The sequence below is a fragment of the Mytilus trossulus genome, chromosome 4, assembly GCF_036588685.1.
Source record: "Mytilus trossulus isolate FHL-02 chromosome 4, PNRI_Mtr1.1.1.hap1, whole genome shotgun sequence".
NCBI lineage: Eukaryota > Metazoa > Mollusca > Bivalvia > Mytilida > Mytilidae > Mytilus > Mytilus trossulus.
In genome coordinates, this window is record NC_086376.1 from 8,072,753 (window position 1) to 8,088,021 (window position 15,269).

At 29.7% G+C, this 15,269-nt stretch overlaps 2 protein-coding genes across 4 annotated transcripts in view; one reads left to right on the plus strand and one right to left on the minus strand.

Moving 5' to 3' along the window:
• LOC134714585 (anaphase-promoting complex subunit 4-like) overlaps positions 1-2,908 on the minus strand; it is an 82,717-nt gene extending 79,809 nt beyond the window's left edge. The window contains exon 1 of the mRNA XM_063575947.1: positions 2,770-2,908. The gene's annotated coding sequence lies outside the window, so the exon portion shown is untranslated. The remainder of the gene's footprint in view (positions 1-2,769) is intronic.
• Positions 2,909-2,932: 24 nt separating this feature from the next.
• The window catches only part of LOC134714586 (rho GTPase-activating protein 19-like), a 44,439-nt gene continuing 32,102 nt past the window's right edge, over positions 2,933-15,269 (plus strand). The window contains exon 1 of one of the 3 annotated variants that reach the window (XM_063575950.1): positions 2,933-3,016. Coding sequence is in view for 1 of the 3 variants with exons in the window: in XM_063575948.1 (XP_063432018.1) it covers positions 14,343-14,406 (64 nt within the window). In the remaining 2 variants the exon portion in view is untranslated. Of the gene's footprint in view, positions 3,017-12,674; positions 12,742-14,021; positions 14,407-15,269 lie in introns of those variants that run through there. The other 2 variants (XM_063575951.1, XM_063575948.1) reach the window with 2 other exon arrangements.

Genomic DNA, 15,269 nt, shown 5'->3' on the forward strand with positions numbered 1-15,269 from the left:
TCATGACTATAAATTAAAATATTATCAAAAGTACAAAATGGCAAAAAACAACACAATAAGAAATTGACAAAAAATAGCTTCTGATGTTCTTTGAATGCATACATATATGATGGGTCTACACAAGTCAAAGAAAATATAATGCAAACTGGAAAATCAATTTTGGCATTAAAAATATACAGGGTAAATAACAAGAATAAGTTAACAGATAATTAATTTATCTGATCAGTTTGTTGTGGCATAAAAACAGATGCATAATGGTTTCTACCTTCTTGATGGTATTTTTTTAATTTAAATTTTATAAAGTTTAGATGTGCTTAGATTAAGATATAATTTGCAGATAAGTATTGTAAGTAGCTACTTGCGTGAAGAACTGCTGGATTTGACAATGGAGGAGGAAAGCTTTACGTTTACATTTAAACCTGGGAACAGGAAATGAATCTGATAGGCTTTTCAGTATTAAATTGACAAAATCTCAGACTTCCAAAGATTAATGGATTTTGGTAGCATCTGACTGAAAAACTATCGAAGCTGCTCAATAAATTAACAACATAACTCTAATTGTAAATAAATACATATATATAATCAAAGAGCAGATTGCTCTGAGGGATACCATTGCCATTGTTGAACATTGTTTCATTGACACATGTATACATGTAGCTGGATCATATTATTTTCAAAACTAAGTCAACTGCACATGTAAAATGTAATTTATGTAATCTGAATAGTTACAAAATAGTTAATCCCAGATAAAAGTGTATGAACAATGTACTTAGGCCTATCATGTTTTTTTTTTGCACAATCAATTCAAAGTTTACTTTCCACAGCAGTCACTGAGACTCAGAGTGAGAGAAGGTTCATTGTATTTCACTTTGTATCTTATCACCTATTTTCCTACGTTAATTCAATGAGGAACCCTATTCCTAACTCTTTAAATATTTAATTTCCTTTGGGTCAGTGATCATTACTCCTTTCCTTACACATTCCTCAGTTTAAATTGCGATCGTTTTTAATTTAATACTACGTTTATCGACAGAACGAGCTAAAATTCGACGTGATGTTTTCATTCAAAATTCACGGAACTTATTTCCAGAAACGAGACAACTCGAAACGATAATATGGAAGACTCCATTTCGACTGAAGGGGTGTTCTCATTACAACTTGACGATGAGGAATACATTTATTCTAGTTTAAATTATGCATACATGTATGATTTAAAATTATGCAACAACAATTACCCTCAATAGCAGACATACATAGAAAAGATCCCATGAGTTATAAATTAATAAATTGAGTGGGGAATCCAGAGCAACCATTCAATCTTATACCCCCTGAAGTCAAGAAACTATACGAATGCGCATAATTGTCAAAACAAACCCTGGAACAAGAACGTATATTAAAAATGTTTATTAAACGACCTAGATGGTTCTCTTTTTATTTATGGAAGTACAATCTCAAATATACAGTTTCATAACGGAAACAAATAAGAAAACTCCACTTCAGTTCTTATATGACAAAAATAGATGTATCGAAATTCAGAGAACTCTCGTATTTTTATCAAAACTGGGGAATTCCCTCTGACGTGTTTCTAAATTTATAAAAACACTAAATATAAATACTGCTTAATTCTGATTTTCCGTGTTCAATTGTTAAAAACACGCATACAAGTCAAGAGAAATGTCAAACATGAAGATTATGAAAAGAACATTATAGTAAAGTTGTTTAAGTTCAATCCCTTTGTTTATTTTTACCTTTTAAAGCAAGACAATCATAAGAATCTGAGATTTTCCTTAATGTTAAGAATAAAACGATTGACGTGAGGGCAATGCTCTGAGCCACTGGTATAAGTCTACAGATTGCTTGAAAGCAATCGTATCCCAAAAAAAAAAAGATATATTTTGTCATATTAAATTGCCAAAATAAGTTTGATTTATATAATGTGAAGTGGTTTATAATGGATTTGGAATTGGGGAATCATCGCGGTAACCACCACCATTTTTTGTTCATTACCCTGTTTGCATTCTGCATCATTCTGTGATGAAATAAACACGATTTTAACAAATTTGACGTTACAGAATACAAGTTTGATACACTGGCATCACTATAATATAACTAGTTTGAATGACATTTTATTGATATTTTCAGAAACTCTTAAAATAATTCAGATTCTGTATTTAACACATGTCTGTTTCCGTATTGTATCTTTATAAACTATGGCCTGACGATAAAATGACTACAATTAGGTAGTGTCAAGTCCCGTCAATATATATTTTCCTAAGTAAACAAGCAACACTCCAAGAGTCATCATACATGTTATGATATACACTCAAAAAGAGTCAGACTGTGTATTAAACAAAGAAGGGGATACCAGGGTAAGAATGTAATGGTTTTGCACCGATTTGATTTAAGCACCACATTTAGGCTGTTTCGTGGCGTCCAGATTTTATTAGTGGAGAAAGCATGAGTGCCAGAGGACAACCACCGACCTTCAATAGGAAAACTGACAATCCTAGTCAGAACCTCATTGTTGACTGGCCAGTGATTACAGTACTAACTACTTAGACCACTTGGCCACCGCAATCAAACTTCAAGCAAGGACTTTTATAGAAAAAATACAAATCCTTGATTCTAGTATCCAAATGATATATGAAATAATTGTATATATGTATGTGTTCAGTTTGTCTTAGAAAAGATGTGACATTTTTCGGTATTTTGGGTTTTTAGAAAATATTTTTCAATGAATTATGTGATAGAATATTATTTCTAACGTACATCTTTGCTTTAAATTCTTTTTTTTATGTTTTTAAACAATGTATATTGAGGTAAAATACACTTTCGTGCACTAATTCAGTGATTGTCAACAAGACAAGGGGGCTGACATCTTGGTATCGAGTTGATTGGCCAATCAACGTCCGAGATGCATTCCAATCATCCAATCGATCACACCGTTACTTTTTGACACGAAGCGGCCATTTCAACTTTTGAAAAATACAGATTTTATATATTTCTAACAATATTGGCAAGTAAATTTAAAAGTATACATTCTAGCAGTATTCTAAAGATGGGAACTATATTACATTTGATATTTTGATTAATTTCCCTTTTTTTAGCTGGTGCAATGAAAAGTTTGTCGGTTCTTCATATTTGTTGTTTTCCGCTCGGTCGGGTTTTTCAACTTGTTGTCTCTTTGAACCCTATTTGACACATTCCACATTTCCATTCTCAATTTTAATAGTCCTTGTAAAATATTTGTTTTCGTTCAATCTGGGACTATTATATCAATAAGCATAACCGTCCCAGGTTCAACAGCTTAGTCCTCGCTAGTTCAAATAATTATGACATCTTGAAAGGCTTTATTATATTTTTTTTCAAAGCAAAAAATTAAAATAGCCTTGCAAGACATCATAATTATTTGGACTAAGTCCTTGCATACCAAATGACCTGACTAACAGCTACTCCAAATAATGACGTCTGAGATGGCTATTTTATTTTATCTAGGACGCCCAGAAAAAAATAAAATAGCCATCCTAGATGTCATAATTACAGTCATTGGACAAAAGTAAGTTCTTAGTCAAAAAAAGTCCTATCATTTCAACTAAAATCGATAAAATGCATGCACTCTACTGTATTTAGCTATAAGTCTTTACTATATCCAAGGATTTGTATAGTACTATACAAATCCTTGTTATATCATATAATTAATTATGCATGTCAGTTCCGTCATAGATTTGTATAGTAATACAAATTCTTGGTTCCAAAGATTGCTTACATGTACATGTATGTGCTTATTTTATGATTTACTTGACGTCTGTAAATATTTATAAGAATAAAATTGATTTGATATTTAACCTAGTTGCAAACAAATCACCCTTGCACTGGTAGGCAGTAATAAAATCCAAAGGAACTAGCTTGAAAGAAAAACCATTGAAAAATAAAGAGTAGTGATACATGGACCCAGTATCCTGACTCTTTTTTTTTTAAATCCTTTAGTTTTCCAATTTTGTTCTGTCCTGATTGGTTGTTGCTGTTTAAACCTTAAATTCTAACACCTGAGTATTGGTTTAATTAATGATCTGTAATTGTGGTAATTAAATGCATATCAGTGCTACTGTAATAGATCACCATACCATTCGCATGATAAGAATTAATCATAAAAGTCAGGTGTAACTTCTGGGATCAATATGCACATGATCATTGATGTATATGAAGGGAAATTAATTTGAAAAATTGCTTTTAAAGGAGAGAGTCTTGAGCATGTATTTAAAGGATATTTTAGAAGATGAAGCCCATGTTATTTTATTGTGTTTTTTTATATGACGATTTTTTAAGAAGAAAAATATGTGATGAAGCAACAGTTTACATTTATTTTTATGACTTTTGATGATAAATAGAAATTACAGTTTTTATTTACTAATATTAATATGATTCATAGCTGTACCATATTCTGTATCTTATAAGAATAGACAGAAATGTTTTATATGTTAAATAATGTTCTTATAAATATTTTCTATAATTAAAGTTTTAAGTTGCAGAATTTTTCACTTTCTGATTCTAGCTTCATTATATCTATATATAGGCAAATTATTTTTTTCAGATTTTTTTTTTCATTTTTCTTTTCCTCAATAATCCTAATTAATGTTGAATGATAATTAATTTTTATATGTCTATAATAAGGTTGGAAAGAAAAATTAAATTTTGTATGTATTAGTCCAAGGTTTTACGATTAGGTCAGTACAAATGTATACTGTGTAATCGTTGGAACAGACAATCACTTCTGCACCAAAATTTAAAGGGATAGTAGCTACGATTTTGACAAAATTATGAACAAGTTTTTAAGGTGCAAATATCAAAGATATGGACTAAAAATATACAATAAAATAGCTAGAATGTTTTCATAAACTACAGAAGTTTAAATAATTGATAATTCATATCGTTTTGCGTGCCTGTTCATCTCATTAATTATGCATCAGGTTTACTTCCCGAACTTTGCCGACACAGCGAGTGAGCTAACCAAGATATAAATAGATATAAACACGTGCTTTTTGTTTTCTTACGTACCTGATAATAACTTTATATTAAACGTACATATTTGACGCCATTTACCAAATTATGTAAATAAAAAATATAACAAAAACCGGCATATTATTCCAACCCAAGATTCTCCAACAATGGCGATATTATACACTTGTTATTACATGTGTATGACCAAACCATGCCGATAACGTATACACGTGTTTGTGTGTAGAATAGGGGCCTCCATGAAGGATACATGTGGAGAATAATACTAAATTGTAGGAAGTTGATTTCTAATTTCTTCTAAGGTGTGAGATTCCTGCCCGTAAATTTGTTTTAAAACATATCTTTGACAATAATGAACATGTTGAGATTTCTTTTCATATCATGATCTGGAATTTTTAAGTAATGTAAACAAGTTACGCAAACCGTCGGCTACTTCTGTTTGACTTAGCCTGCGTCGCAGGTGTTTTGAGGGATTTTAATAACCGATCTAATCGCTGTTTTTTATTTTTAATTTACAATAATATGTCTGCACCTCTTTTTTGTTTCTTTTCTCGCAGCAACTGTAAATTCACGTACCATTTTCGCGATAACATTCCCCTGTTCAACAAGTTTCCCTTCGGGGCACAATGTGCGATTGCGCATTGGGTATTGTAGAGTTCAAATCAACATAGGTCACATGAATAAGGGTTGGGCTTAACATCGAATTATTATCTATAGACAAGAAATAAATTTAGGTTTTAAACGTTCAAAAGCTTCTAAATGATAAATCAAAAGTGACCAGTAGTTGTTTTAATCATATTTATTAAACTTTTTCTACAAAATCCGGCATATAGATTAAAAAAGTAATTTTAATGAAAATCGTAGCTACTATCCGTTTAATAATGTACAATGTAAAGTAATACATATTCCATGTCTTGAAGTTTTATATGAGGGTGTTGTGGGAATGGTCCATTCAACCTTCATGTAGGCCTGTTCAGGTCATTTTGAAATTTTAACAGCAAAATCTGGTCACTTGCGAATACAATGACTACTGTGTCAGTGAGATTATAGTGAATTCATTCCCATGGGAATTTTGTCCTTTCATGGCATACTGAGTAAGGCTAGACAAATCCATGACATTATTGTAACATATATTACAACTGTATGTGAATTAGATTGAAAAAGAAGTTTATGTATATTGGCTAAAACTGCTGCTAAGATTTCAAATTACTTTTTAATAGTTCAAAATAATTTATCCCTTTTTGGCAGAACACTTTTCTATCGCTCTTGCATCATTTCATCCTTTGTGTCTTCTTATTTTTCAAATTTTGAAGGTAGTGAAATTATATTTTATAGGCGATAATCAGATGTACAGTATCAATCATTAAAAAGAAATTTTTGAGGCCTAATATGTTTGATTTTATCTGAGAACAACATGTATATATATATATATGTAGGATAAATTATCATTAGGAATCTTTAAAGAAGTTTTGAAGGTATAACTTGCATGACTTGTAACATGAATTGTTTGTTCGCATTTAATATAAAAATTTGGTATGATTACCAATGAAATAGTTATGAACTTAGTTTTTCTTTGCAATCTATAAAAAAAAAAGCATCTTTTTTATAAACACTCTTCGGATGATTTAGAAGAAAGAAGAATTGATTTTTTTTTTTGATTTTTTTTTTCAAAGTTTCTTTAGCTAATACTTCACATAGGATGCTCTCATATCTTTCTAGTTATGTATATTCATTATCTATGAAGCCATACACTAACTGTTCCTTATCATAGTAATGTGAATAATCTTTAGTTTTGGCTGACGAATTGATAAATTAGAGATCATTTTAATTGGTATCTTTAGTATATATTTATTAATCCTTTTATTTTTAACCAACATGCCATTTTAGCAAGTATAATTTTAAACAGATTACAAGGTTTCCAATGTGTTATCTGTATTGTATCTGAACATCCAAGTATTATTAATTTATTTATAAAGTACTGATTTGCTACAAAAAAAACTTAGGGATAAAGTTTGCATTATTTGTAGTACTATTCCATGTAGTCAAAACAAATTTTACTTAAAGATAACTACAGTACTGCTTACATGTGGTAATAAAAACAAGATGCCTGAAAGATAGAATAATTGCTTGATAATTGATTGGGTGGGTCATGGGCTACCCCCTTTTATGTGTGTTTGAAATTTTTAGCAAATTTTCTTTGATATTTCTTCTTTTTCTTCGCTATATTTGTATTCATGCTTTTAAACATACTACTGTATAATTAATATTCTTTTATATGTGCTCACTCCACTAGAAAGAGAAAAGGAGGGTTCATACCCCCAAAAGTCTGTGTTTCATAGATAATGACCATGACCCTTTCTGAATACTTATGTACATGGATGATTTGTAGTGAAAACTATAAAAATCTTTAATTCAACCAGTTCAATGAAGTATACTGTTCAGCAGTGCCCTTTTATCAAAATTGCAATGAAGCATTTATACTCCCCAAGAAGACAGAAGCATGACAAAAGGCCATGGTGACTTTTTAATCATTATTTTATCATACATTGTATTTGGTTCTGCTTCAATTGAATTAGCTCTCACCTTGAGTAGAGATATACTGACTGTACAATGCCTCATTTGATCATGACCACAGACTTTAAAATTGGTATGTGTGGCTTCTTTGCCAGCCACACAACATCATTTACATGGGTAAGGTGAAAGACTTAAGACTGCTTGATAGCTTGGAGTCTGAATAATGTGATATACATGTAAAAATGTCTGTTCTCTTGCAGACTACAGTAAAAATATTAATGTGGGTTTTTTTGGCACATGATACGTTTAGCAAAAATAAAATTAAAAGCATAATTTTTTTGTATCCAGCATTTCTTGTAATTACATGAAACGTTATAATGATTAATTCTGGATTTTTTTTACATTTCTCAAAATACCCAATAACAAATGCTTGCAATAAGTTTATGAACTTACAGCTTGACCTTGTCAGTTAGCATTTGAAAAACATCTCAGTTTATATATTATATGTTTTTTACTTTAATATAAAACACGTTTTATAAGCATTTTGTCATAAAACATTTTGATGTGATGTAATATTTGCTTCTAGAATTTAGCAGCAGTCAATCAAACCCTTTTATTTTATTTTTTAAATCAACAGTAAATCAATGTTAACCTGAAGCTGTAACATCATACAAGAGGCAAAGTTCTGCAGCTTTAGTTTTGTGTAAGAAATAAATATACTCTGTATGAACTATGTTTAAATAACATGATATAATATTCCAGATTTTGTGATTTAAAAACAAATCATTTACAGACTTAATACAGTGAAGGTTTTTTTTTTTTTTTTATTTTATTAATAAGTGGTTTAGACCACAGTTATTTCATAGATATTTTTAGTGTGTAACTGTTGTACTACTTTTGGGACAAATTAGGAGGAAAGCTTGGCCAAGCAAACAGCAGTGAACGGCAGCAACGTTGTCCTGGTACACCAGCAGCCAAGTGAAGAGGGGATAATTTTGATATGCCAAATTGTGTATGTGAATTTATATGCCAAATATTTTGTATAAACCGAAATAAGCCTAAATTTGTGTATGTGAGTTTTGCAAAAATAATTAGTGAGATGTTTTGTATGTACAAGAAAAAGAAAAAGTCAAATAAAATAAAATAAATAAAAAACCAAAGGGTGTATGTAAATTTTGACTGCTTTGTGCTAGCCTACCGTAGTTGCAAGACTGGAACACTTATCCACAGGAAGACAGCGCCCCACGCTAATTAAAACAGGGTTAGCGCAAACCAGATCTTGCAAAGTACCATTTTTTAAGTCTTAGAATTGACTTGTCCTATTTATCAGAAAAATTACACTGGTTATATAGCAGTTTGACAGACAGTAATTTTGATCATTGAGAAGCTTTGTATTACCTTTATAATGCAATGTGATTAAAACGTTGAGGTGATTTTACAGAGTTATCTCCCTGTAGTGTTAGGTACCACCTTAAGGGGGTCTTGAAATCTTTTGACAGCTTCAGAAATGCTAATTTTTAACCTTTTTAAGATGGACCAAATCACTACATGTTTATCTTTCAAATCATGACCCAAATGTTTATACAGTATAATTTCATCCCCCTACTTGCTATTTGAGGCATAAAACGTGAAGAAATAAATTTGGAAGGGGTATAAAAAAAAATGGCAAGATACACACTGTCCACACTAGGGACTATATTCGTGGACAACGAAAATCAAAGGATGACAACTGTATATTCCGACCTAATCTATAAAAATACAACAGGTATAAAAAATTCAAACAATTTTAATCAAAATTAATTCAGAAATCAACTAAAATTTGTACCATGCAATTCCCACTAACAGTACTTCCAAATTCAGAGTATAATTTTCTTCTCAAACTTTCACCAATTATTGCTCAACAATAAAAAAAAAAATGTGTTGATTTTTTTTTAATTTATATTAAATCATTGAATACAGATGAGGGCATCAGTCATAATAAAACCTTTTTTTGATGGAAGGTGTTATACAAAGATGTCTACCCTCCCGTCTCCTATTAAATAATTTTTGTTTATATAGTATAAAGAAGCATATGTAGTGCAGATAGCATCTTCGATGTCATGTTTGTCATTATTTTTCCATTTGACATAGTCTTGTCACCTGTCTCCTTTATCAGCGTGTTTCCACATTTTTTATCAGACTCTCACACGTTCGTACAAATCCCCAGGCTAAAAAGTTTGACACGTTAAGCTTAATTTCAATGTAATCACCTTATTAGGTAGATAGTTGTAATCTTATTATTTTTGTTCCTGAAATCTCTGATTATTAACTGTTACTAAGTTTCGTATCATAGAAGTGTGCTGTTTACCTCAATTTTTTGGTTATAATATTTATGTTATTATAGAAATTATTAAATCTAGAATAATTTTTGATTTTCTGAAATTGATCAGAAATGTATGATGAAAACAAAACTTTCAAGCTAGTCTAAACTAAAGTTGGATAGCCATGCGACATGGCAATGAATCATTTTATGCCTTGTTCACATGGACATTTAATTCGAATTGATTTGAATCGAATGCGATTCAAATTCGCTTATTACATTCACACACTCTTCTTTTTTAATTCGAATTGGCTAATTCAAATTAGAAATAAGTTTTTTTTTAATACGAATTAAAAGTTAACATCGTTTGGACAGTTAAGCGAATTTGACGCGCAGTGCAATTCGAATTAGAATTTACGTTAGGACGTAAAACATTTCAAATGGGAAGTAAACTAATTCGAATTAGTTAATGCAAATCCAATTTGAATTAAGTGTGAACTCAGCATAACTTCACTGATATTTCAGTATGACCATGGCTAATCTTCCTAGTTTGAGTTTGTTTTAAGTTTTCAGCATAAATTTCTTATCCAAATAATTCCTTGTATTATGTATATATTTAGACATATTGTGTCATATTCTTTTTTCATTGGTTATTTTTAATGTTGTGATATAAAAGGTAGTCCATGTAATATTCTTAAGTCTTGTTTCTATTTTTATGGATATGGACAAAGATCATATTGACTCTTGGACTTCTTCCTCAGTCAATATAATCTGATCAGTTCCATTTATAACATATTGACCTGATCAAAAGTCCATTATTGATAAATATCAAATACAATGTAATAATTTTTCATTTTAACAAAAAGGCATTTATCATGTTTAAAAGTGAAGAACCCTTTGTTTACTGGACATTTAACAATTTCCATAGTTCATAGATTTTAGATTTTAAAGTTTCCTAAGTTTGAGATCTTCTTAGAATTTTTAAAGTGTAATTAATAATTATATTTGCTACCTTGATGCTATTAACGTCATGTATTATTCATAAATGAATAAATTTCTTTTGATAATAATAAATATGGGCATTGATAACTTCAACTTAGAATGTGTTAAAAAAAACCTTCTGGTACTAAAATGGGCTATATATGCATGTACTTTCTTGCTTAAACATCAGATATTTTCACTTAATTTTCTATCAATGAGCTAAATTGTCCTCTACCGTAAAAATCAGTTTTCAAGTCTTGCACTCCAACCCTGTAAAAATATAAAACTAAATATTAAATACTGTATTTATGCCTAGTTCACATGTACATTTAATTTAAATTGAATTCAAATCAAATTCGCTTATGGCATTCACACACTATGACATTCTTTTTAATTGGAATTGATTCGAATTTGCTAATTCACATATATCCCAATTCACATCAGAAGTCTGATTTGTTGAAAAAGTTAAAGCAAAGTTGCTGTGCATTGCAACTCAAATTAGAATTTATGTTTGGACGTAAATCATTTTGAATAATTTACTTAATTTGAATTATAAAATGTGAATCGAATTTGAATTATGTGTGAACGCAGCATAGGCATACTTCTGAGAGAAAAAAAACAGTACTACGTGAAAGAAAATTAAGATAGAATTTTTCTTAGCTTACAGGGAAACATTCTGACTGAATCCTCCCCTGACTTATTCATGTCAGGACAAATCATTCATATTTTATATATTTTTGTCCTTAGACTTCTATTGTGTCTAAACAATCTGTAATAATAATAGATGGCAAACATGCTAAAAGTTAAAAACAAATAACTTGGCATGAGAAAAATATTGCATAATTGTTAGCTTTGGTAACTATTGTAAAGCAATATTTGTTTATTCATCACAAATGTTGACCCCTAATCATTTTATAAACAAGGTTTTTATTATTACATCAGTACAAATAGTTAATTGTTTGTTTTCTGGCTTGGACATGCTAATTAAAAACATAAAAGATGATATTTTTCTAAAGGATATTAAACTCTTTGTCTTGATTAATGTGGGGAGATAATCAACTTTATCTTGTAAATTTAATTAGCACTAATATAATTTAGCTAGATTTGATTTGAAATGATCCTTTGGGCATAGTTTTGAAAGTGTAAATTAAATTATCTGATTTTGATGTATTTTGAAACCACCACCCTAACAGTTTTATATTAATAGCTTCATTGCAGTTTATGTAATGATAAACATGATAAATGTGTTTTTAGTTATTGAATATAAATATTTGTTCTTGATACAAAGAATGATTTGGGATTTTATTGTATTAAAATTATTATAAAATTTATTTTGCAAATAAGAAATTATCTTTGCCAGGCTTCCAGTTCCAATTTATTTATTTAAACAAAAAAACTTATATAAATTTGAAATAAAAAGGTTTAAAAAGGGATATTTTTTAAATCCATACAACATGTACAAACTAATTAAATCATTCTTACATATTATTATAAGATTATTGAAAAGAATAAGTAAAATCCTGAATTTTTTTTTAAAGTCATTTATAATCCGTTATAAAATGTCAGCATGGTCTGTAAGTTAAATTTCAATGAATATGACTATCACCTTTGAAAAATAAATGAACTTCATCATCTGCTTTTATTAAAGTAGTATTAGCCTGTCTATATGACACTGATATTGAATGGTGCTCTATTGTATACATGCATAGATAATTACCATAATTTCGAATAATTATAAATTATATCTACAGGTACATCATTGTTAGGATCAAGATTAACTTATTAATCAACTTGTTGATTTCACTTTCTGATCTGTCACTTTTTAACACTACAAGAAAAGTACAATTATTGAGTCTAAGGGCTAACTGTCAAGACTAGCACTTTAGTCCCTGGACAGAGGGCACAACAGTCCATTGTCTATTGAAAGACAGGTAAATCACAATTTCTTATCTAGGTAATTGACATTTACTGCAGTTTATTAGTCCAGGCTAGGACTAGGATATATTTAGTAGTCTGGTGTCCTGGAGAGTTGACAGAGGCTGTTATCATTTAGTTTGCACTTTACTCTCTTTGACTTTGAGAGTATTTTATGATTTCACTTGGTTTTTCTTTGAATACATTTGAAATAATGTTATACAGATCTTCCGAAAAAATCTTATGTTAAATTTATTTTTTTCATGTATTTCTTGATAGCTTGGAAGATATATTTCATGTATTTCTTGATAGCTTGGAAGATATATTTCATGTATTTCTTGATGGCTTGGAAGATTTATTTCATATATTTCTTGATAGCATATTTGATGTATTTCTTGATAGCTTGGGAGATATATTTCATGCATTTCTTGATAGCTTGGAGGATATATTTAAATCAGTTAATCGTATGGTACTCTTTTTCTCAAATATTTCTAAGTTTAGCTGAAATGTTCCTGACTAACAAGGTTTCTCTTGAAATTTCACAAGATTTGTTATGAATCAGTTCCAGTTGGGAACAGTATATATAAATATGTTCCTGGTTCCAGGTTTTCTAGAATGAGGGGATTTTTCTAGATTTGGTACTAATAGAGGACTTTCCAGTATTCCAGTGCAAATATAAATATCTTATGTTGAAAAGAGAAAAAAAATATAAAAAAGGAGAGATATCTAACTTTTATTTCAGAAAAACTGAAAAACTAAGATAATATAAAGATCATGTTATATTTATATACATGTATAGAATATTTTTTGCAACTCCATCTGAATAAGTAAAGATTTGATTTTATAATGCCATGTATAGAAAATTTATTAGTGGTCAAAAAATTTAAAATTATAAAACAACATTTGGATTTAATTCTTTCATCTTGTTCAAATAAGGTTTTAAAAGTTGAAAGATTTGACTTTGGGGTCAACAAGAATTTAATTATAAAATGTCTTTGATCTTTGACAGTGAATGTCAAGATGATCTGTGTTCAATCATTAATTCTATTGTAATGGCTTATTTGGGAGTATTTGATCTTTGTACTGGTGGTATTAAAAAATACATATAACTTCTGAGGGTTTCTATAGGATGTCCTGAAAAACAAATTGCTCATTACCCTAATTCTATGTAATCCTGTCTTCTGGAAACTGTTTTACAACTTGAAGAAGCCATGTGACTTTTGGACCAATCAGAATCCAGGCTGACTCTTTTTGATTATGATTGGCCTTGGGCATATGATCAGCTGTCTAACTTCAATGAGTCCTCATTTATCAATTTCTTTAATGATTAAACTTCAGTTAGTTGTGTAGGGAAGGCAGAAAACATACTGCCTGTTTTAATTTTAAGCTCTAGGAATTTTTGTTTACATTAGTTTGTTTTGATAAATGCCAGTGTCAAATTTGAATTGAATTAGTTCAGTAGTGTGTTTTGATAGAAAGCTTGGATCATTATTGAAAACTGACATTAGAGCTTTGGTGTGTGTTTTGACAGCCAAATTTCTTTCAGTTTTTGACATTCTGTTTATATTGGATTATACATTTGTAATGATTTAGTGTTGAATTTTGACATAGAACAGCAATGTTGTCTACACCAAAGTGTGCTGGTCGGGGCTTCATGTACTGTAGTGTGCTAGCAACTCCAAGTAAGTTATTCAAAGATCTTCAAACTTTTCATGAGGCACTACCACTATTTAAGTTTGATTTCAATATAAAAGGTTGAGGCAACTGATTATGAAATGATAAAGTTTTTAGAAAATATATGACTTGTATAAGTTTTGTGGTGAAATTTTGTGCCACTTCAGGGAAATGGGTTAAACATGTATCTCACTCATTTTATCATAGATTTTGATAAACCTTTAAGTAAACTATAGGAAACCACTTGCTTTGACTATATATACAATTGTATTTTAGTTTTAACAAGAGACTGAAGAGTAAAGAGTTATACATATATATGAGACTGGTTATTTGAAAAAAAATATTGGGTTTTATAAAAAAAAAAAACTGTATATAAGCCAAAATTATATAACTAAATTAAGGAAATGTAAATATTTCAAATGAATGTCAATAGTGTAAATTACATTTAAAGTCCAGAAGTTCTGCATGAAGCCTCTTATATGTTATAACAAGTGTTTAGGTCTGGTTAAATAAAAAAAAAATCATTTACTAATTAAGTTGAATAACAACCAAATTAAATTTAAAAATTAACTAATTCAAATCTAACAAATAAATAAAAAAAAACAGCTATAATTCTTGCAGAAAATGTTATCTCAAAGAAGGAAGGGGGTCTAACATCAACTCTGTGTTGACACTTATATCATGTATATGTAATACAGGCTGGAGATGGCTCACTCCTGGGGATTTTGCCCACTTACCAGATTATTTTTGTCTGCTTTATTGAAAAGTTTATTTATTTAGTTTTTATTTTCATTATCTTTATTATTTACATGTATGTGGACAATTCATTAGACCTGCCAAAGACCTGCATACATATTGTTTACATTTCTCA